General features: G+C 35.4%; 1 protein-coding gene across 4 annotated transcripts in view; it reads left to right on the top strand.

The window, feature by feature from the left end:
* The window catches only part of LOC120413439 (large proline-rich protein BAG6), a 30,276-nt gene that overhangs the window by 3,165 nt on the left and 2,344 nt on the right, over positions 1-24,767 (top strand). The window contains exons 3-10 of one of the 4 annotated variants that reach the window (XM_039574255.2): positions 13,755-14,117; positions 14,186-15,064; positions 15,125-15,527; positions 15,613-15,837; positions 20,058-20,511; positions 20,594-20,730; positions 20,798-20,979; positions 21,044-21,499. In XM_039574255.2, the coding sequence (XP_039430189.1) occupies positions 13,755-14,117; positions 14,186-15,064; positions 15,125-15,527; positions 15,613-15,837; positions 20,058-20,511; positions 20,594-20,730; positions 20,798-20,979; positions 21,044-21,499 (3,099 nt within the window). Of the gene's footprint in view, positions 1-13,754; positions 14,118-14,185; positions 15,065-15,124; positions 15,528-15,612; positions 15,838-20,057; positions 20,521-20,593; positions 20,731-20,797; positions 20,980-21,043; positions 21,500-24,767 lie in introns of all 4 variants that reach the window. The other 3 variants (XM_052709501.1, XM_039574254.2, XM_039574256.2) reach the window with 3 other exon arrangements.

Here is a 24,767-nt window from a genome sequence, read left to right as displayed (position 1 = left end):
ATTAAATTATTAAATTATTAAATTATTAAATTATTAAATTATTAAATTATTAAATTATTAAATTATTAAATTATTAAATTACTAAATTATTAAATTATTAAATTATTAAATTTTTAAGTTATTAAATTATTAAATTATTAAATTATTAAATTATTAAATTATTAAATTATTAAATTATTAAATTATTAAATTATTAAATTAATCAATTATTAAATTATTAAATTATAATTTTTTTTTGCCATTTTCTTAGTTCGGATCATTTTCGGAGTCATATTTTAGTTTAGAGAAATTTAGAGAAGAAAATAATAGAAATTTCGTGTTTCGATTTTCCAGAGTAAAGTTTTGGCGAGAATTATCAAGCACTAAATACCTAGATTTTATAATTTGGTGATTTATTTTATGGCTTTAATTTTTTAAAATTTTCGAATTTAATTTTTTTCCTGAATTTGTTTTTAAAGCAACGATATTTAAAGTGTTGCAAAAAATGCTAATATTGCTTCAGAAATGGCAAAAAAGGTTCCATTTGATACAAGTGGGACAACTGATCAACGGTACTTATCCAAATGCCTTCTGTACTATTCTTTTTTCGTTTAAAATTTCATTAATTATGTTACTCTCTCTATGTTCTATGTTTGTCGCGATTTTTTTATTTGGCGCGGATTTCGCGCGGATTGGGTTTTGGGGTCGGCGCGGATCTGGCGCGGATTTTTTCTCGACGTTTCCGTAACAACCCTGCTTTTTGCATCGGTATTTGACCTACTTACGAAACACCAATATCAAACATGCTTGAGATTGTTTATCTACACGTCCTTCAAGTGCCCCAAACTAAAAATAAATTAAATTTCGTTTCATGTAAGAGAAAAACAAAAATAAGTGTCAGAGGTCACGGTGGCTCTTACGACTTTTTGAAAACTCACCCGAGCTATAAGGTATTGCCTTTTATATGTTTATGAGTCCTTTTGAAAAAAAAAACACTAGAAATGTTTTCAAAACTATTTTATCGTTGTCCCTGGGCTTTGTCATAATGAGTATCATAGGTTTGATGCTTATTTGGCAAGGAGTATGATTTGATCCGATGTGGAATTAAAATCGAAGTTTTTAGTATATTGCTGAAGCTTCCATTTTTACACATGGACACCACTTCATGCTACGAGAACCCACTTTGACGCAGTCTCAGGGCTTAATCGATGACCGGTAAGCTGTCATCGAGACAAGGAGGTTCTCCGATAGTGGAAATATCACATTTGTACAATGAACCGCTACATATGTGATTTTTCCCTATCTTAATGTGGGTGTCAGGTTAGGATACAGGTTTTTAAAAAATCAGTTTTTGTAGAATTTAGGATTTTAACTATAAATATCAACTGTTTATACTTTGCATTTAGTTATTTAGGGACAAAATTAGTAATAGTGAATTTAGTAATTCTATCAGAATCGGTGATTTTCATTCAAGTTGCATAAAAACCATTCTGATTTGTCAAAATTTCCATAGAGTCTCGATCAATCAATAGTGAAATGATATCGGACTAAATTCGTTGATCTGTTGAACTAACGACTGTCGGATTATGATTGTATCGACCATTGTTGCGAATCGAGGATCTACTGGAATTCTGACGATCAAATGGTCGTCTCTTTTTCAATTCACGACTTGAAATGTTAATCTATTTTTTTTTAAGAAGCCAGACAGGTTTTAAAAGAAACGTTCTAGATTTTTTTGGCTATTAATTAAAATGTCGGGGATTTGAGATAAGAGTAGCTTTCGGATATGTTACTTAAAATCTCAATTTTATTCAATTCAAGTTAGGTAGTTATCCGCAAATGAATATTTGGACTTATATGAAAAATTGAACATTTTGGACTTATGAATAAGACACAACTGTGCATTTATTCTAGAGTCAGATCCATACAGCGTCAGTGTTTATTTGGTCGAAGTGTACTAATTCATTGGCAGATCTGGTTCTAGTTGTAATGTACGACAAGACTACTGACGGACGTGACAGGACGAGGGCCCAGTTTAGAGGTTTCGACATCAACGATGTGCGGCTGGATCACCCTCCCAAAAAAAAAAAAAAAAAAAAAAAAAAAAAAAAAAAAAAAAAAAAAAAAAATAAACTATTTTATCGTTATAAAACGTTACAATCCGTGCTGGTCTAGAGAGCTTTCAGAAGGAATCCGATTAAAGCCATGATGAAAGTAGCCATCTTTTTTTTTTTGTTTAGTGGTTTACTGTCGTTCTAGGAATAATTTCCCATGTTCAAAAAAGTGAAATTCTGGAGTTTTTTGTTAAGGTCTGATAAACCAAATTTTCAGTTTTTGCTTTTTGGTGTTTTTCAATACTCCTGAACCAATAAGCAAAAAATAAAAATATGGTTTATTGTAGAGCAATTCCATGTCAAATAGGGAATCGGTTGTACCCGACCCGCTCCGATTTCAATGAAACTTTGTTGACATGTTATCTTTGGCATATATAAGCCATTTTTGTGTATATGGAGCCAGTTACACTCGATAATGACATTTGAGAAGGGCGTAAGTGTTTTAAATATTTTTGTATTTCTTAATTTAAATATTTTTGTATCTCGAAGCCGTTGCATCGTATCAAAATGTGGTCCAAGACAAACTTGTAGAAAATTTGACGGGCTTTCCGAAAAAAATACACTGAAAGAAAAATACACTCCATTTTTATGAGATTTTTTGATTTTTAAGTTTAAAAGTCAGATTTGAGAATAAGCCATGGTGTCGATTTCTGGAAAAGTCAGGGAAAACCTGGAATTGTCAGGGAATTTTATTCGACCTGGAAAAGTCAGGGAAAGTCAGGGAATTTTATGCTAGGTCAGGGAATTTCGATGATCTTAAAAATATTACTACAAAATTTCATTTCTTTTTAAAAATTCGCCCTTGATGATGTATTTGAATGTCTTCCAGGTCAAACTTTGCAACATTGATAATATTTAATTTTTAAATTGGTCAGTCCGGAAGGAACGCAGAACTCAATATAAAAAATGCTTAAGAAAAGGGTCACGATGAAAAGCGCATAACTTGTTTGCAATGTTTAGGTTTGAAAATCAAATAATTTGGATTTTATTTGGATTTCCGTTCAACTGAAAAATACAAATTACTAGCGCACATCACACAGGGTGGGAAAATATGAGGCAGCTGTCCCACCATCCTCAGAGATTTGTTCGAAAATTGGTTGTTTGCTTAGCATATAGGGACCATAGAGAAAATCATACATTTTGTCAGAAAAACTTAATGATTTAAAAAATCCAAAGTTAAAAAAATCGAACATTTCTGGAGTTTTTTTTTTAAAGGTCCAATAAACCAAATTTCCAGTTTTTGCTTTTTGGGTGTTTTTGAAACCGCCTTGAGTCAGGGGTATTAAAAAAAACCCAAAAAGCAAAAACTGAAAATTTGGTTTATTGGACCTTTTTAAAAAAAAACTCCAGATTTTAAAATTAAAAAATATCTAAAATTCTAAAGCATAAAGATTCTAAATTTTTTAAATTTTGAAGTGTTGATATTTTGGAATTGTTGATTTCTTAATTTTTTAGATTCTTATTCTAAAATTCTTACAAAAATTATAAAGTTAGAAAATTTTCCTAAATTTCACTTAAGTATTCGTTATCTAATTTTTTATTTTTCTCAAAATTAAACTGGACTATGATTTAAAAATGATCTAAAGTAGTCTAAATTTGTGTAATCTAAAATGTAAGCAAAATAGTGATGGTGAAATGGAATTAAAAATTAAAGAATTAAATTCAAGAATTAAAGAAATAAAACAAAAATTTATGGAAAAAACGTTACTTAATCCACCCTTAGGTGGTTGGCGCCTTCCTCACATTTAAAGGGTGCCATCCAAAATGCAAAAATTGCGTAAATAACACTTAAGTGCTTATAACTTTTGATACACCCAAAGTTAAAGAACGAGAGGATAGTCCTCACGAAAAGAAACGTGAGGAAAGTGCTATTTTGCGAGAGTATAGTCCTCTCGCGTGTTCATTCGTTCATTGGAACAGTTCATCCTATTGAGTGGCTTGTATGGACACATGACCGCCACTTAGTCACCGAACCGCGGTGGCCCATACGGCAAAGGCACGGTTCAATATGCCGAAGGTCTTGGGTTCGAGTCTCGGTACCAGTACTTTTTTTTTTGATAGATGAACTTTTTTTGAAGATGAACCCATGAGTAAAGTACTCTCGGTAATTTCGGGATTTATCCTCTCAGTCCGCACACAGTACCATTTTACTACCGAATCGTGCTCTTTATTCTCTCGTATGCCGATGCCCAGTTCTGGGTGTAGGGTTGTCAGATCTTCAATGTTTTGGACGTGTTAGAAAGTTTTTTTGAATACCCATCCTACGATAGGTCGCATGATAGGTCCGGACAACGTTTTCATCAAAATATCTGAGATCCGGCCTCAAAAAAGTTCGTAAATAACACTTAAGTGCTTATAACTTTTGATAGGCTTGTCAGATCTTCAATGTTTTGGACACGATGGAAAGCTCTTTTGAATACCTATCCAACGATAGGTCGCATGAGAGATCCGGACCAGGCCTGCAAAATGTTTCCAACCCAGCGTACACATGAAGCAAACCAAAATGTCAGTTCACTGCTAGCATGTGACTGTGGGCCTACTGTGTCCGTTCAACCACTGCCGCCTGACTCGTGCCGGTCGGCTGCTGGAGAATGAGAGACGTGAAAAAATGAGCTACACTCACTCAATTCGTGTCGTATGACTGACTCGTAAAATCCTCTCTAAACACTATTTTGACTATTTTTAAACAATTGAATGGTTCTAGACTGTGCAAAACACTTAAAACAACCATAACTTATATTCAAAATTACATTTCCACGCATAAATACCAACTTTTTGTGTAAAAACTTGTTTCTTTATGTGTGTGCGTGCAACGTCGAATGAGCGTTGGTCGACTACTGCCTCGCATTGCAATTGCTCAGTGAGCTAGGGCACTCACGACTGAGTCGGGTTTGTTTATGTCACGGTTTTGCGGTTTAGTGAATGGATCTCAAAAATTCGAGTCAGCGTCACCGATTTTCGAGTCAGGACCCCTGACATTTTCAGCTCTGATCCGGACAACGTTTTCATCAACTTATCTGAGATCCGGCCTCCAAAAAGCGTATAAATAACACTTAAGTGCTTATAACTTTTGATAGATTTATCAGATCTTCAATGTCTTGGACGCGTTGGAAAGGTCTTTTAAATTCCTTTCTGAAAATGTATAGCATGACGGGTTTTCTTACAAAAACCACCCTTTTTACAATCTTCCGGACTTTTGTTAAAATCGTTTTTTTAGCATAACTTTTGAAGTACTTAACTAAACTACATAATTCGATAGGTATACATGAAGGTGGGTCTAGGAGGTCTAATGGAGAAGTTCATTTTTCGAGTGATTTTATAGCCTTTCCTCAGTAACGTGAGGAAGGCGAAACAGTGTTTTTACGGACTACAGTCAACTTATTTTTAAACATACTGACTCTGAATATTTAATTTCTTTAAAGTTTTGAGTAATGTTTTTTATCCTTATTTATTGTTCTTTTATACTGGATACATTCAATTTTAATCTTGTGAATCTTAATCATATTTCAAACTTTTCCTGAAGATACAGACATTTGGAAGTAACAAAAATTATTATTGGGCATGTTCCAGTGGGTGTACTGCGCTTCTTTCCCAAATTGATTGGATGTAACAGAAGCTTCTCCACCTTTGAATTTTAGATGGGATTCAACCAGAAGAAATATCTTTTTTTCAAATTTGAACATCCTTGAAGAAAAATAAAAAATCGAAACATTCAAAAATTACAGCTCCAACTTTCAAAATTGGATTATTCAGAAATTAGGAAAAAATAAAAAAAATAGTATTAAAAAACCCAAAAAATAAATTCATATTAAAAAAGAAATTAAAAGATCCGAAATTTTTCAATCAAAAATTAATAAAATCTGAAAACAAAAATATCAATATTCAAAAAAATAAAATAAAATAAGAACAATCTAGAGAACAAAAAAATATTATTTTCAAATTCTTAAATTCTTAAATTCTTAAATTCTTAAATTCTTAAATTCTTAAATTCTTAAATTCTTAAATTCTTAAATTCTTAAATTCTTAAATTCTTAAATTCTTAAATTCTTAAATTCTTAAATTCTTAAATTCTTAAATTCTTAAATTCTTAAATTCTTAAATTCTTAAATTCTTAAATTCTTAAATTCTTAAATTCTTAAATTCTTAAATTCTTAAATTCTTAAATTCTTAAATTCTTAAATTCTTAAATTCTTAAATTCTTAAATTCTTAAATTCTTAAATTCTTAAATTCTTAAATTCTTAAATTCTTAAATTCTTAAATTCTTAAATTCTTAAATTCTTAAATTCTTAAATTCTTAAATTCTTAAATTCTTAAATTCTTAAATTCTTAAATTCTTAAATTCTTAAATTCTTAAATTCTTAAATTCTTAAATTCTTAAATTCTTAAATTCTTAAATTCTTAAATTCTTAAATTCTTAAATTCTTAAATTCTTAAATTCTTAAATTCTTTAATTCTTTAATTCTTAAATTCTGAAATTCTTAAATTCTTAAATTCTTAAATTCTTAAATTCTTAAATTCTTAAATTCTTAAATTCTTAAATTCTTAAATTCTAAAAACTCTTAAATTCTTCTAATATTTTATGAAGATGATGTAGGAAAATTTGCTTCGATTTTTCTAAGCTACGCTTTGGTAAGATCATCGAGTATGAACTGTATCTGAAATTTAAAACCTCAAGATCGAGAATTTATTACAATTTTTAAATTTTATTATTTGTTTTATTAAGACTTCATTGAGTTTTTAAATCTTTATTTCAAAATGTTGTAATTTTTGATTTTTTTTCCAAAATGTTTGTTTTGGCTTTTTCCTCTAGTTTACCTAATCCTAGCAAAAATACATTTTCAGCGTTTCAAGATTCTGCGTTCTGAGATTACAAAATTGAATTTATTATGAAACTCTTTTGTCTGTTTGTCGCAAAATTATTTTTCATAAAATGACGCGGATTTTGCGCGGATTGGGTTTTGGGATGGCGCGGATTTTTTTTTTGATTTCTCCTTAACAATTCTGAATAAAGGAATTTGAGAGTTCAAGAATTTATAAAATATGGTCTCTTCGGAAGAGTTGTTTTTTGTTGTTGTTGATTTTTGCTATTGAGTCAATGCACGTCTGTTTCCAGCATCCGAGATTTCATAGGGATTGTACAACTACATTTTACATATTTTCCCCAAACAACATTCAAGGGGTTACAAGGAGGAGTTCCCGTGGTCAGATCGAGCTTAAATTTGGAATCTATTCCAAAACACCCAAATATCTATGTTTGATAAATAATGACTTTTTGAAATGTTCGAGCAGGTTGTATTTTGTTTTTATTTTTAAAAAATGTATTGATTGTGTAAATGATCGTCTATAGGTTCTTGTCAAGGTAGAAACCATTTTTTTTAATTTACAGCAAAAAAAAAATTTAAATTTTTTGAGAAGATGTTTTCCAGAAAACCGTTTACTTTAAATACAATCCTTGTTGAAAAAGACCTAGATCTTTTAAAAAACCGTTAACATTTACTTGATTTTTTTTTTATTTAATTGTACATTTTCTTAGTTTTTCAGTTTTGTTTTAATCTTTCTTAAAGTTCTACAAAATTACATATTTTTTTAAAGCTTTTGTCTCCAAAACCTTTAGTTTTTTCTAATAAAAACACAATCAAAAATGACATCGGCCTAATTCGTTTGAATATTCCGCAAAAGGCAACAATTTTAAAATTAAACATGACTTCTTACTTTAATTCAAATTTTCAATTTTTTTTTTGAAAACTTTTAACTTTAAATTTTCTTTAGGAAATGAAGTGAAACTAACTAATCGCAATTTGAAATTCGCAACAATTGTAATTATTTCAATATTTTTGTGTTTCATATATTTATAGGACCCAAAAAAATTATTGACAAAATAAACAAAAAGTTTTAAAGTTTTTGTAGAATTCATGGTTAAAAAAATCAAAATAAAAAAGTCGTTGATTTTGTTCAATATCTTAAATTTGCAATATTCAAAATGGAAAATGCATGAAACGCTCCAAACAATATGTTAGTAAAAAATAGAAAATAAAAAAAAATGATGGTCTGGAGAGGTCAGGGAAAAGTCAGGGAATTTTATTTTGGGATTTGGATCGACACCATGTAAGCCCACGATTTTTTTTGTTCAAAATTTTTGTGAAAATAGCCTAAGATGTTACGAAAAGACTCACGAAAAATGCAGGATGGAGCAACTCTCTTAAAAAAATACAAAAATAATTTACTGAAACTGTTTTTTTCAAAAGTGCTCTAAACATCAAAATTTTCAAAATCCGAACACGAGAGTCGATTCTCTAGGCAATTTTACATAAAAGTCTTCATATTGACCATTGTCCTAAGTCCAATCCTTGTGAAGTAACATCGGTTTTAAAAATAAAAATGTTGAAAAAGAAGGTTTTTTGGTGGTTTTTCGTTATTTCTGTATGACAGACTTGATTTTTCAGTCTCGAAAATATTTTTACCGGAAAGCTCGTCCAATTTCCCATAAGTTTGCCTTTGACCACATTTCAATTGGATGTATAGGCTTACAGATATAAGCTAATCACATTGCTCATAACTGAAAACATAATATTTTTTCAGTGTAGTATAGTAACCTGGATAGTTAATTAGCTTATATCTGTAAGCCCATACATCCATTTGAAATGTGGTCAAAGACAAACTTATGGGAAATCGGACGAGCTTTCCGGTAAAAATATTTTCGAGACTGAAAAATCAAGTCTGTCATATAGAAATCGCCAAAAACCATCAAAAAACCTATTTTTTCAACATTTTTATTTTTAAAACCGCTGTAACTTCACAAGGATTGGACTTAGGACCATGGTCAATATGGAGACTTTTATGTAAAATTGTTTGAAGAATCGACTCTCGTGTTCGGTTTTTGAAAATTTTGACGTTTGGAGCACTTTTTAAAAATCAGTTTCAGTAAATGATTTTTGTAATTTTTTAGGTGAGTTGCTCCATACTGCATTTTTCGTGAGTCTTTTTGTAACATCTTAGGCCAGGGGTGCTCAAAGTTTTTAGAGGCCGGGCCAAATTTGAAGCCCAAATGAGCTTGCGGGCCAAATTTGCAAAATAAGTAATTTAAATAAATGAAATTTCGTTATTTTAATTTAAAAGAATTGAAAATACATCTATAGTTTTTTTTTAACTTCTGTTATTTTTGAACATTTTCTTTAATTAGAAGTAAGGCAGTTTCAAATATTTTTCAAAGTTTATTTCACTTCCCTTCAAAATAGGTTCGGAAAATTCAGGGGGCAAATTTTTTTTCACAAAACTGGAAAATTTCAGTGGAAATAGAAGTCTAATCAACTCAAAACAATCTAAAATTAATTTTTCTGCATTGATAATATTATTTAGCTTGTTTGGGCTCGTTTAAAAATATTTTAAACTTTTATGAAATTACTGTGTTTGGCACCGCAAAAACTTTTTTTCTCACAAAAATAAAATTTTCGTTAAAACTTAGAAATTTTGGAAACTTATGATTATGCAATCAACTTGACAGGTATATAATGCATTTTAAAACACTTTTTTCATTTAAAATTTAAGCTGAATGCACTTGTGATTTTAATCAAATTTTTATGTTTTGTTTTTATGTTTTGAAAAGGGTGACATATAATCTTAACAAATAATATAACAGCGTAATTTTATCTTTAAATTAAGTGGGATCGTTGAGAACCAAAATTTCTATGAAAAAATGCTAGAAACTGTTTTAGGAACCAGTAAAAATAAATTTAAATCATTATAAAAAAAATGGAAGATTCAACAAAAAAAACATTTTAACGAAAAAACATTATACATCGAAAATTCACTGACATTCAAATTACTTTTGAATAAATAACCCGAACATGCTCAAATGATACCAAACGCAGAGGAATGCATTTTTAATTGATTTCAGTTGATTGCACTTATATTTCTTTTGATTTTTTGAGGTTTTTCAAAAATACATTTTTGCCCCTTATTTTTTGAGCCAATTCTTAATAATTGGGTGAGGAGAGGGTTGGTCGATAAATTGTAAAATAGTTGCAACAGCCTTATTTCTTCGATTTTAACATTTTGTCTGACTTGTTATCCAGCTGTCATGAGTTCGAACAAAGTTCGAATCCCGAGGGAAGATTTCTAAGTGTACAGTAAGTTTGAGGGTCAGTTCATGAAAGGGTCATTATGACTTTGAAATTAATATAGAATACTCTTGCAGGCCAAGGGTGCATGATACTGATGATACTCGTCGGTTGACAACACCCAGGCGAGGAACATCCCGGGAGGAGCCCAACTACATCCGTAGTGCTGTTTGGACAAAACAGCATGGCTCTGGTTCCTTGCAAGTGTCCTATTTTCTTACCTCCACGTTGGCTTGGTTTAGTCATCATGATGACAAGGTGTAACCTAGCTGGTGGCCTGTGGAAACGACTCGTAAACCTTTGACCAGCGAGGGTCAGAGTAGAGGCGGCTAAAAGAAAGGGGCGCGTCAATGTGGGAAAGGGAAGTAATTTGTGATTGTAGACGGTATTGTTTTGATTCGCAGTATGTTGAGTCAACTGCTGTGGATGTACCTGAAACATCGCACAACGGGGTTTCTCTTCTCTTCATTCTCAGCTACCACCTATCTTCTGTTTATTTTGTTTCACTGATTTGCTAACGCGGCTTCTGTTTACTATCCTCCATTTGATTTCGATTTTACTTATTTGATTCTCTTATTTCTCAACGCTTTTTCACTCTATTTTACCAATTGATGCTGCTGTAACAAACTATCTTCTTTCCCTTAATTTGGCAGCGATGTCAATTTTGTGCCTTTCTTTATTTATCTATTTGAATAATTTCTCATCTTCCCTGTAAGTTGCCCTCAATAAATCTAAGCTTGTTTGTTACCTCTATTTATTAACTATTGTTAATTTCTTTATCTACTTCATAAATTATTATCTTTCTTTTATTATTGATTCGTTACATAGTATATTTCCTTCACTGTCCATTGTTTTGAAACTTCACCTTTTTCTTAAGCAAGTGAGGTTCGAGCCCTTACTCAATTTATGGAATGATTAAAGGATTAACACAAATATTACTATTATACTTTTGAAAAACTTTTTTAAAATGCTTAGGACCAAAATATTGTAACAAAACACCGCGACAAAAGAAATAGCAACAGATAAACAGACTCAACAATAGGGAAGATTTCAGGAGAAAACAATACACAGTAAATAACAACTAGTTTTTGAATTCAAACTATAAATAAAACAGTTTAATGAAAGTTGTTAGGCACACTTTAAAAGGTTAGGCGCTTATACTTACATCAAACCCTACGTAATGTACCACCCCCGGCCGAGTTAAAATGCGTAACCGGAAAAGAAGGTGTGCATGCCTGGCACGAACACTCAAAGCGTGTTCTAGCGTGCTGCTCGTACTGACTCAGAGCAAGGGTGAGATGTAGGTGTAAGGGCAGTGCGTGTTCGTCGGGAACCTAGTGCATAAGATCGGTCAAGGCCCGTTCTTACACTGAAAATTGCGAATTGCGAATTGCGAATTGCGAATATAGAATACTCTTATTTTTGCAATTATCAAAGATTTCTACGTAAGTGAAATTTAAACGTTTTCCAAAAATGTATTATGAAAGTTTACTAGTTTTACTCACTTCGAAACTGAAATTGTTTCAATTATTAAGATCTTTGAAAAACATATTTTTGTCCTTATTTGGGTATCAAAATATTGAAAACTCATTATTTTTTATTACCAAAAAATAAAAAAAAGATTATCATAAAAAAGTTCAAAATAAACCTTGATTTTGGAAAAGTATAAAATCACTTGACAAGTGGTCAACGGGCCATTTTACATGACTATTCAAAATGGGTCCGCGGGCCACAAAAAATCACCTCGCGGGCCACGTTTGGCCCGCGGGCCATACTTTGGTCACCCCTGTCTTAGGCTATTTTCACAAAAATTTTGGACGAAAAAAAATCGTGGGCTCACCTTCAAATTTGACTTTTAAACTTGAAAATCAAAAAATCTCATAAAAGTGGCGTGTATTTTTCTTTCAGTGTATTTTTTTCGGAAAGCCCGTCAAATTTCCTACAAGTTTGTCTTCGACCACATTTTGATACGATGCAACGGCTTCGAGATATAGAAATATTTAAATTACGAAATACAAAAATATTTAGAACACTTACGCCCTTCTCAAATGTCATTATCGAGTGTAACTGGCTCCATATACACAAAAATGGCTTATATATGCCTAAGATAACATGTCAACAAAGTTTCATTGAAATCAGAGAGGGTCAAGAAAAAAGTTCCTAAAAAATCCTGTTTTGGGCTGGAATTGCTCTGTGCCTTTTCAAAAAAAAAAACTCCCAAATTCTTCAATCAATTTCAGAAGTTCTAATAATTGGGTCCTGAAATTTCGCTTAAATTTGTGATATTGTTCAACAATTTTAAACGAGTTTTTTTAAAAGGACCTATAAGCTATTGTCTTTCATATGATTATAGGACCTATTAAAAAATACTCTAGAAATATTGCCTTTTTATTGCATTAAAATAAAAAAAGGGATCAGAAATTATTTTTAATTGAATTTTTTTATCGTTGTACACACAAATTTACATAAAGCTTTAGTGGTCTTTCTATACAATAGAGGGATGGCGTCGTTATTTTTAGACGACGTTTACCACCTTTTCTCCATCGAAACCGCCTACTTTATCGACTTAATTTTGCTGGGCGAGATAGCACGCCGTCTATTTTTAGACGATGACTCAGCACTTTTCCACTCTTGCACTAAAAAAAAACAGATGGCAGCACGATGTAACGCCACGTCCCTATAGGTAAACAAGACATTGTACTCTTGTGATCTTTCGAAAAGCCTATAACATCCAGTACCTGAAGCAAAACATTGTAATAAGGCCGAAGCCAAAGTGTAAACAAAGAGTCTATCCTGCTCACGTCAGTTGATGTTTACATTAGAAACGAGCAGGATAGATTCTTTGTTTACACTTCGGCTTCGGGCCTATTACCATGTTTTGCTTGACTTTGTTCTAGAAATCAGGAGGAAATCCAGGGGTGTAGTGAAAACTTAACAAATGTGGAACAAATTTTCCTTGCGTTTTTCTCAGCTTGCTGTTTTTGCATATGGGACAGTTTTGTGAACATGGGCAGTTTATATGGCATATAAAAACAAAAAAAATTGCTGATCTTGCTTTTCCATCTACTAGCTCCTCGATCATTTCGATTTGTTTTAGTTTTTAGTCGGTTATAGTCTGTTTTTTTGTTTTGTGGACTACACTGCCTCTGTTCGCATAAATGACCCATATGCATTTTCATCACTTTTGAGTAGATTATGCAGTTTGGTTTAAAATAGTGTTCTTACTCAGAAAAAAAGAAAAAAAAATATTATCTAAAAATCTAGAGGAAATAACTCACTCACCAACATCGACTACAATTTAAGTCAAAAAATTTATGCGGTAATTTTTCGTTTCCCAAAATACCTTTAAACGCATTTTTTTGCAATTTTAAACAGCAATGATATAATTTTATTGCTAAAAACTTGAAAAAAAACATTTGAAAATTAAAAAAACGAAAGCTTTACATAAAATTTGTAGGTACCAGCCTAATAGAACAATAAAATCTAAAAATTAAAAACAAAAAAAAATATAAACAAATTCCCCCTCCTCCCACCCGCATCCAGATTACGGTGCGCCAGTTCAAGGAGCACATCGCCGAAAAGATCAACGTGGCGGTGGACATGCAGCGGCTCATCTACTGTGGCCGCGTGCTGAGCGACGACAAGGCCCTGAAGGAGTACGACGTGAACGGGAAGGTGGTCCACCTGGTTCAGCGCGCCCCACCGTCGGCCCGTGGCTCGAGCAGCAGCACCAGCGGCGGCGTCGGTTCCAGCAGCCTGTCCGACGAGGGGGCACGAGCTTCGGCGAGGCGCTCCCGCAGCAGCGACAATGGCGCCTCCCGGGGCCAGATCTTCCGCGGGTTGGACGATTTCAACACGATGTACTTTGGCTCGATGACGTCGATTCCGCTGAACGTGAATGCCACGGTGAGGATGCGTTTTTTTTTTGGGATTGTGGGATTGTGGCAATTGAATTTGTTTTTTTTTTTTCGTAGCAAACTCCTCCGCAAATTCCGACCGTGAGTCCGTCGTCGACGCTCTGCATGAACCGGATTACCGTGGCCCGTCACATGCTGCAGTGTGTGGACAACATAATCAGCTATTTGGAGACGCCGGAACGCGGTTTGAACAACACGGCGATGGACATTCTGTCCCAGCAGACGATGGAATCGACGGTGTTTGAGGTGGGCATTAGCGCGGTTGGAGACGTGGACATCCCGCCGAACCAGATGCAGAACTTTGTGCAGGCCTTCCAGGGTGCAGTTTCGGCAGCGTTCCGTCAGAATGGCATCTCGAACGTGACGGTTCAGCAGCAGCAGGACACGCTCAACCCGTCGGTGCAGGTTTTCGGTACGATTCCCGACTCGGCCATCGTAACGCCACCGAACACGAGCGCAACGGCCACGCCGGCCCAGGAAAGTTCGGGCGCTTCTTCGGGCAGCTCGTCGACGTCTTCCAGCACGTCGGAGTCGAGTGCCGATTCGAGACGGCAGGCACGACCCGGTGCCGGTGGAGCAAGTGGTGGAGGCAGCGGCAGCGGATCTTCGCGGAACCAAACCACAAGCACGCAAACGTTGGCCGAAGTGGTCCAACAGATGCGGGTCGTCCAGCGACGCATGGAACCGTTCCTGCAGCAGTACTACGATATACTGCAAAATGATCCGACGTACGAGGAGAGGGATGCCGCTATCCGTGAGAATGCCCAACGCGTGTTTGACCGCATTTCGGAAGCCCTGCACTACATGTCCCATGCCCAGCACGCCATCAGTGACCTGATGTTGGACCTGCAGACCGCAGCGCCGCGTCATCTGTGCTGCCGGCCGATTCTGGTCGAGCAGTCGGCGTTTGTTAGCTCCGGAATTGCAGCCGTTCCGGTAAGTCAGCTGCGTCCATTGTTTAATCATTTGAGTTCTAAGTTACTTTCTTTGTCGTAGAACAACATCAACTTGGCGAACCTGCTGCGAGCCACCCACAACAACAACAACCCGGAGGTCGGCAACAACAACATCAACGCACAGATCATCAACCTTTCGATTCCCGGAATGCCCGGTTCGGCCCCCGGTGGACCACTTACGATGCCACCGTTGATTCCGGTCAACACTCAGAACCGCCCCACCACGGGATCAGCGGCTGCTGCAGGTCCAGCAACGGGCACCGCAAACACGGGAGCAAACGCACCCACCACCGCCACAGCGCAACCGCAAGGTCAGTCCGCACGCCGCGTCATTCCACTGTCGGAACTTCCGGACGACGTGGTGACCCGCGTCTATATTCCCCTGTACGACCCCCAGACCGTTAGACGTGTGCAGAGCCTGGTCCAGACGATGGGAGCGCCAGGTTAGCGACCGCAACCGCGACCACCAAACGAACATCCTTCCTTATGTTTTATTTTCCACCCCCCAATTGTTATTGTTTTCTGTAGACGGTTCGAGGGCGCCGCCGGGCCGGAGCAGCAGCGCAAGCCGCTCTTCCTCCGCGACGGCCTCGACCGCGACGACGACACCACCAACCACCAACAACGACGACCAGCGGCCAACGCCAGCGTCCTCCTCCTCCCCGTCTTCCACCAACACTTCGCGGACGACCAGTGAGTCAGACTCGGTCAGCTCGGGGAGCTCCCCCGAACGACGGTCATCCGCCCCTAACTGTATGTTTACGTTCGTTCGTTTGTCGTTCGGTTTGGACCTAGGTTTCGTGTTGATTGCGTTCATTTCGTCAATTTCTGTTGTATTTTTTTTTCGTTTTGTTTTTATTTTGAGTTGCTTTTTGCTTTTCAATTAGTTATTTAGGTATTTCTAACAAACACTGCTTCATCCAAATTTGGCTTTTCAAGTAAGAAGCAATTTATGCAAACAACATCATATTTATTTCTTACCAACACAACAAAAGGCAAATTAACAAATACAGCCGTCAATTCTTGCAATTGCATTGTTCAAACCAGAGAGCATTCCCTACAAAATCGGACGAAGCCATAAGAGTACACAGTTCAACAAAAAATCAAATGTTTCTTGTCTCTGAGACGAGAATATGTGTTCCTAGTAGAATTTTGCCTGCTGAATCCGAATCCGGGTCCAGAATTGCTCCAAATGGTCCCAATTTTGAGATACACCCGTTTGAAATGTTAGTTTAGGCCAAAATTAGCTACTTTGTCGACTATTTTACAAAAGAACTATTGAATAAACAATTAAACCAATACATGTATCTTAAAGTTCACGTTTTCCCCTTTCTGAAACACCCCTGGTTTTTAAAATTTGATTGTTTCTACGCATATTTAATGCCATTTTTAAATTAGAATTTGACTTGCATGTAAGTTGGAAAAACTTGAATGAGAACCAACTGAAAATATAATTTTAAAATGGCTATAAATATGTGTAGAAACAATCAAATTTTGAAAACCAGGGGTGTTTCAGAAAGGGGAAAACGTGAACTTTAAGATACATGTATTGGTTTAATTGTTTATTCAATAGTTCTTTTGTAAAATAGTCGACAAAGTAGCTAATTTTGGCCTAAACTAACATTTCAAACGGGTGTATCTCAAAATTGGGACCATTTGGAGCAATTCTGGACCCGGATTCGGATTCAGCAGGCAAAATTCTACTAGGAACACATATACTCGTCTCAGAGACAAAATCTTGTTGGACTGTGGTATTTTTGTATCTTTTATTTTTCTCAAACATAAGAAGCCTTCCCTCTTAACAAAGAAGTACCTATGGAATGCTGCCAGAATTGTATGAAGACTTGTATGATTGACCCATAAGCAAAAGGAAGGCCTCCTCAATGTTTTAGATCGTCTCCACGGCTGGGGGCAAACATAAAACACGCACCACAGTAGCAAATTATGCTCTCAGTTCAGCGGGATTTCACTTTGCTATTCGGTTCTGTGCCGGTTCGCTACCGTTTAAAATGGAACAATGCACGGAAAAAAACCGAATCATGTACTGAAAAATCGCTAAAAACTTTTACAAATTTCAAAATTAAAAAACAAATATAAAATTTCAGAAAAAACACTACACAAAATTTAATAATTTAAACGTATTGAAGAGCAATTCCAGCTCAAATCCGGATTTTTTCTAATACTTTTGTACCCGACCCTCTCCGATTTCAATGAAACTTTGTAGACATGTTATCCTAGGCCTATATAAGCCATTTAGTACTCAAAAATAACATTTGAGAAGGGTGTAAGGTATTTAAATAGTTTAGTATTTTGCAATTTAAAAATTACTGTATCTCGAAGCCGTTGCGTCGTATCAAAAAGTGGTCTCAGACAAACTTGTAGGAAATTGGACGAGCTTTCCGAAAAAAAATACACTGAAACAAACATACACGCCACTTCTATAAGATTTTTTGAGTTTTAAGTCTAAAACTTAAATTTAAAGGTGATGTCACGATTTTTCTTCGTTCAAAATTTTTGAGGAAATAGCCTAAGATGTTACAAAAGACTCACGAAAAATGCAGGATGGTATTGTCTTTCCTAAAAAAAATACAAAAATCATTTACTAAAACTGTTTTTTTGAAAAGTGGTCTAAACGTCGAAATTTTCATAAACCGGAAATGGGAATCGATTGCCAAGATCATTTTGATAAAAGTCTCCATATTGACCATTGTCCTATGTCCAATCCTTGGGAAGATACAGCGGTTTTAAAAATAAAAATGTTGAATAAAATGGGGTTTTTGGTGGTTTTTGGCAATTTCTATATGACAGACTTGGTTTTTCAGTCTCGTAAATATTTTTACCAATAAGCTCGTCTAATTTCCTATAAGTTTGTCTTTGACAGCATTTCAATTGGATGTCAGGGCTTACAGATATAAGCTTAATTACATTGCTAATAACTGAAAATAGAATATTTTTTTCAGTGTGGTAGAAACCAGGACAGTAAATTTGCTTACGTAAATATATAAACGATATAAATCAACAAGCTATCAAAGGCAGGAAATTGGACGAGCTTTCCTGTAAAAATATTTACGAGACTGCCAAAAACCACCAAAATCCCATTTTTACAACATTTTTATTTTTAAAAGCGCTGTTTCTTCCCAAGGATTGGACATAGGACAAAGGTCAATATGAAGACTTTTATGTAAAATTGACTGGGGAATCGATTCCCCCTACCGGTTTATGAAAATTTCGACGTTTAAACCAATTAAAAAAAAAAAACAGTTTTAGTCAATGATTTTTGTATTTTTTTTAGGAGAGACGTACCATCCTGCATTTCTCGTCAGTCTTTTGGTAACATTTTGGGCTATTTCCTCAAAAATTTTGAACGAAAAAAAACGTGACATCTCCTTTAAATTTAAGTTAAGTTTTAAAAAAAATCTCATAAAATTGGCGTGTATTTTTGTTTCAGTGTATTTTTTCAGAAAGCTCGTCCAATTTCCTACAAGTTTGTCTTTGGCCACTTATTGATACGACGCAACGGCTTCGAGATACAGTAATTTTTAAATTACAAAATACAAAAATATTTAAATACCTTATTCCCTCCTCAAATGTTATTTTCGAGTACTATTGGCTCCATATACACAAAAATGGCTTATATAGGTCTAGGATGACATGTCTACAAAGTTTCAAATTGGAGAGGTTCGGGTACAAAAGTACCAGAAAAATTCCTGATTTGAGCTGGAATTGCTCTAAAACAAAATAAGGCAGTTGCTGAAAATTTTCATTTTTTATATTAAAAAAAATAAAAAAAAGGTGGAAAAAATCAAAGCTAATTTCACAAAAATTACAATAATAATAAAAACAGTTTTTGCCGTTGCACATAAACTATGAAAAAATTTTAATTTAAAAAAAGTTTAAACTAAAATGAAATTTGCCCCCTTCAAAGTTGGCCCGAAAAATCTGAAAAAGATTTTTTTTTTCAAAAAACTTAAAAATTTCAATAAAAATTTTAATGCAATCATAAAAATATAGTAAAAATTAATTCCCCTGTGTTTACAATCACTGTTTGCATTTTTAAATTGATTTAATTTTTTTTTGAATTTATGAAAATTGTCGATGTTTATTATAGACCATCCACAAACCACGTGGACATTTTTTTTGCAATCTCAAACTTCAAATTCTCAAGTTACTTCTCTTCTTTAATTGTGACTTGAAATTTAATAAAAGCTTTTAAAAAGTTTTTTTTAACCATTGAACTTGATTTTTGCATCCACCAACCCCTCGGTCATTTCGGTTTATTTTGGTTTTTTGACGTTTATCTGCTTGTTTAAGGTAGGCTACAACCCGTTAAAAAGCAGCCCAGTTACCTAACAAGAAATGTATAAATTTTTTTCATCTTTAATTTTTAAATTTATTTTTCTGTTTTTGTTATTTTTTAATTTATTATTTTTTTAGAATTTAAAACTTTTTGTTAATGTTGCTCCTATCAACATAGGCAGTAATCCAAAAATCTCCCAAAACACGCATTTTAAACATTGCTCCAGAGTCCAGGCTTAGCGGTACTTGTTGAGTACCAGAGAATGAGTACCCGACTAGTATCGACAGATGTTTCGTCTACAGATGAACGTTAGATCAAATTTAACACCTGGTTTGTTTTCGACATTTTTGAAAAAAAAATTGACTTGCACCCCAGACGTGGAGACGGCCTTAGCCAAGTAAATAAATAGTACAAATTAAAGCCACTTCCAGTTTTCGTAAAATTTTAAATTGAATTGCTTAAACAAATTACTCGATTAAACGCAATTTTTGATAATTGGAAACCCTGAGCGAAATATTCTATTAAGCAAATCTATTTTACACCCTGTTAGTGCTTATTCTTAGGACCAACGTACTGACCGTTTAGCAGCAGCAGTGTTGCTTCTCGAGAGCAATACCTAAATTAAATGCCCGTGCATAGTTCAAATTTTGATAAAACCTCTCAATCCTACTTTCAGCTACCAACGCGTCTGCCACCAATGCCAGCAACAACAACAACGCCCAAATGCAAATGGCTCGCCTAATCCAGGCCGTTGTGAACGCCGCCCCAATCCACGCCGACATCCACGTCCAGATCAACGCAGGTGGAAATCCTCCAGCCAGTGGTGCCGCCGCCGCCGCCGCAGCATCTTCGGGAAGTGGCACTGCAGCAGCAGCAACGACAACGGCATCAACGGGTGCGAGCGGAGGCGCTGGTGGACCCCAGCCGAACCCCACGATGACCAACAACACTTCGACCAACACCAACAGCGGTGGCAACGACGGCACGCAGTCCCGATTCGCGACGGTCACGCTGCCGACGACGTCCACCCAGACGCGATCAACGGCGCGGCCCCACGTGCACAGCATTCCGCCGGCGCACATCCGCCAGGTGCGCCCCATTCCGGCCAACATGCTGTCCTCGTTCGACAGGTTTGACAGGTCCCACGCTCAACCAAGGATGATCCCCCGAGGTTTTGACTTTCTCCGTTTCTTTCTTTTATTTTGGGTGCAGGTTCCTCCCGTGCAACAGTCATCACATTCGCGAGAATGGTGACCGCGGTCCGGAAACGATCACGGTGCGCACCGCGAACAATAGCAACAGCAGCAGCAGTGGAACGACTCCGGCTTCCGGCGGTCAACCGAGTGCGCGTGAGTCACTGTAACTAGATGATGAAATTGACTAAAACTAAAAAAAAAACCTGTCGATCTTTTGCAGCACCCTCGGAATCGCTGGCATCGCTACCGTTCAACCTGTTTGGCAGTCAGTTCACGCTGGCCGATTTTGAGCAGATCGTGCCCAACCCGAACACGCTGAACCGGATACGTGACTCGCTGCAGACGTACGTCGTCCAGACGCTGTTCAACGGCGAACCCATCAGCGAGGGCACCATGCCGAACGTAAGACCTAGTTTGTCGCTGAATCCCTGCAGCTTGCCAATTTACCACCCCGTTCAAATTGCAGGCCATGAACGCGCTGATCCAGCAGCTGGAGCCGATCCTCGCGCTCGTGTCCCGGTACGACCTACCGGACTACGACACGCGGGCCTCCTTCGAGAACCTGATCCGCCGTTCGGTCCCGTTCTGTATGAACCTGATCCGCGAGGACAGTTCGCAGCAGTTTGGGGTGCGTTTGCTGCGCTTCCTCATCACGTTCGTGCGGCGCTTCTTCATGATCCTGGTGGTGGGCGTTGGCGCCGTGAACGCCGAGTCTTTCTCGCGGGAGCTGTTCAACATTGCCGTGTTTGGCACGCCGGACACGAGCAGCGTTGCGCCGGAGCTGCTGCGACTGTTTCTGCCGGCGATCCACCGACAGCTGGACCGCTCCGGTCACCACGACCAGCAGGAGATTCAGGAGTTTTTGGTGATTCGGAGTCGGCCGCCGGGCGAGCAGAGCAGCGGCGCCAATCGGGGACCCAGTGTAAGTTGGGTGAGATGACGTGACGGGAAAACGAACGTTTTCAATTACAACGTTGTTAAACGATATCGATAGTGTTATCGTCCAACGATTTTGTCTTAGTACCATATTTTTATCATAACTGGGCTACGTTCACGCAATATGGATATCAAACGACCTTAAATTTGGAACAGATATCTTTGTGTTACGATTTCAGTGTGAAATTCTCAATTGTATTTCAAAATTTCTTTATTTAAAAAAAACTTGTCGCTTTCAAAACTAGTCTAAATTGCAAAAACAATCACGTTTGTATCCCTTTTTGAACATAAACGAAAAACGAAGTTGACTTTATAGCTGTCGGCCACCATTGCTAGTACCAACCACTAGTGTCTTCCTTTTATCTACAAGGGCTTCGCCGCCCTGGGCTCCTAAGTGTATGAAAGTATGACACGGAGCGACGGCGCCGAATACCCATATTTACACAAAGAATTTTAGAGCGCCCGCCGCGGGATTCGAACCAGCGACCTCTGGATTGTGAGTCCAGTGCGCGGTCCGATTGATCCACACGGGCGGGACTGGACATAATGTATGAGCAATTCCAGCTCAAATCAGGATTTTTTCTGGTACTTTTGTACTCGACCCTTTCAGATTTCAATGAAACTTTGTAGACATGTTATTCTAGGCCTATATAAGCCATTTTTGTGAATATGGAGCCAATATTCCTATAATTGGTCGCAGTGGTCATAAGGCTCTACAAAAAAAAAGCCAATAATACTCGAAAATAACATTTGAGAAGGGCGCATGGTATTTAAATATTTTTGTATTTTGTAATTTAAAAATTACTGTATCTCGAAGGCGTTGCGTCGTATCAAAAAGTGGTCTAAGACAAACTTGTAGGAAATTGAACGGGCTTTCTGAAAAAAATACACTGAAACAAACATACACGCCACATCAATGAGATTTTTTGATTTTTAAGTCTAAAACTTAAATTTAAAGGTGATGTCACGATTTTTTTTTGTTCAAATTTTTTTAGGAAATAACCTAAAATGTTACAAAAAGACTCACGAAAAATGCAGGATGGTATGTCTCTCCTAAAAAAATACAAAAATCATTTATTAAAACTGTTTTTTTTTTTTGAAAAGTGGTCTTAACGTCTAAATTTTTAAAAACCAGTAGTGGGGATCGATTTTCCAGACAATTTTACATAAAAGTCTCCATGTTAACCATTGACCTATGTCCAATCCTTGGGAAGATACAGCGGTTTTAAAAATAAAAATGTTGAAAAATCGGTTTTTTTTTGTGGTTTTTGGCAATTTCTATATGACAGACTTGGTTTTTCAGTCTCGTAAATATTTTTCCCGGAAAGCTCGTCCAATTTCCCATAAGTTTCCCCAAATCAAAAAATCTCATAGATTTGGCGTGTATTTTTATTTCAGTGTATTTTTTTTCAGAAAGCCTGTCCAATTTCCTACAAGTTTGTCTTTGACCACTTTTTGATACGACGCAACGGCTTCGAGATACAGTAATTTTTAAATTACAAAATACAAAAATATTCAAATACCTTACGCCCTTCTCAAATGTTATTTTCGAGTACTATTGGCTCCATATACACAAAAATGGCTTATATAGGCCCAAGATAACATGTCTACAAAGTTTCATTGAAATCGGAGAGGGTCGGGTACAAAAGTACCACAAAAATTCCTGATTTGAGCTGGAAGTGCTCGTATGAGCCCTTCTTTAATGTTGTTAAATCGTCGTTTATATGCGATTTTGTGACATGTTTTATAGTCTAACTGCAAAATTCATATCAGACTTGCCGATTTTTCCAGATTTTTTTTCTATAAAAGACACAATGATCTTTTCGAAATAAAAAATATTTTTTCAATTCCAAAAAGGTTTCAATATAACCTCCTTTTAAGATGTTAGATTTGATTCAAATTTAATTTAAAAAAAAATCAATCTTTGTTGTCTTTTAGGCAATTTTATTGGATTTTTTTCCAACCTTTTCAAAAAAAATATTTTTGGATGTGGGCAATCATGAACACTATTTTAATAAATCGAAAAACTTAAAAAACAGATAAAATTAAACATTCAGTAGCTATATCTTGAAAATTGTGAGTTTTATCAAATAATCTGTTAGTACTTTTCGATTGTAAATTTAATTTTATAGAAAAACAGTTTAGTTACTAAACCAAAAAAAAAATATTTCGAGTAAAATTTATATTTTTCCAAAAAACACAATTCAAAAGATGCATTTTTTTTGTTCCCAGAAACATACAAAAAAAATCAAAAATGAAATGTATGATTTTTTGGAAATTGAATATTTTGTGAAAAAAGTTATGAAAAAAATCGGTAAAAAATATTTTTCCGTGTTCCAATTTTGTTTTGACCATGGGGTAGGCCCCCTGAAATTTTCAGCCAAAAAAAACTCCAATAAATCAACATGCGTGAAATCGGCCGATTTCGTGGAGAATTGCATATTTCAAAATAACAAATATGCAAAATTTTATAATTAAAAATATTTAAGGTTCAAAAGTTTTTTGCCTGATTTTTTTAATTAAACCAGTTGAAATTCTATAAGCTTTAAAAAGCAGAAACATAGAAATTTGTTATAAGGCTTTCTAGGCTCAGTAAAAAAATATTTACAATTTATCTCAAAAATAAAGAAGTCACAGTATCCTGATGCAAACTATGATCGAGCTCGAGCTTTCACAGCCCTGCGAAATATGTTGACAGACATATCGGGAGGCCAGTCAAAAAAAAAAAAAAACAGAAGTCGCATGACAAAAAACAGAGATAACAAATCTGATGCAAATAAACCCGCAGCTGCCATGTAAAAAAAATCGTTGAGTGTGTTGGTATATTTTGGACTAGAAAGCACAACAAATATATTTCCCAAATTCCGAAATTACAGCAATTAAAGCTTAAAATATAAAAAAAAAACAAATTTCAGAAGCTTGTCAAAATTTTGCTTTGGATAATAAAATCACGAAAATTGTATCTTTCTCAAAATTTGGATATCTATTCTAAAATATGACTCCAAACATGATCCTAAGTTATATGATTTTCTGTAATTTGAGATGGCAGCATATATTAGTCAAAGAATTTAGGAAATTAGAAATGTTTAAATTTTAAATATTAGAATGTTTAATGTTTAGAAAATTTAAAATTTCAAAACATGCAAATTTTGGTTTTTAAGAATCTTAGAATTGAAGAATCATATTTTCAAGAGTTTGAAAATAAAAAAAATTATTTGTGAATTTGATTTTTTTTAAATTCAATGTTCTTAGAG

Source organism: Culex pipiens, chromosome 3 (genome assembly GCF_016801865.2).
Source record: "Culex pipiens pallens isolate TS chromosome 3, TS_CPP_V2, whole genome shotgun sequence".
NCBI lineage: Eukaryota > Metazoa > Arthropoda > Insecta > Diptera > Culicidae > Culex > Culex pipiens.
Note: the sequence above shows the minus strand (reverse complement) of the source record. Positions and strands in the feature narration are given on the sequence as shown.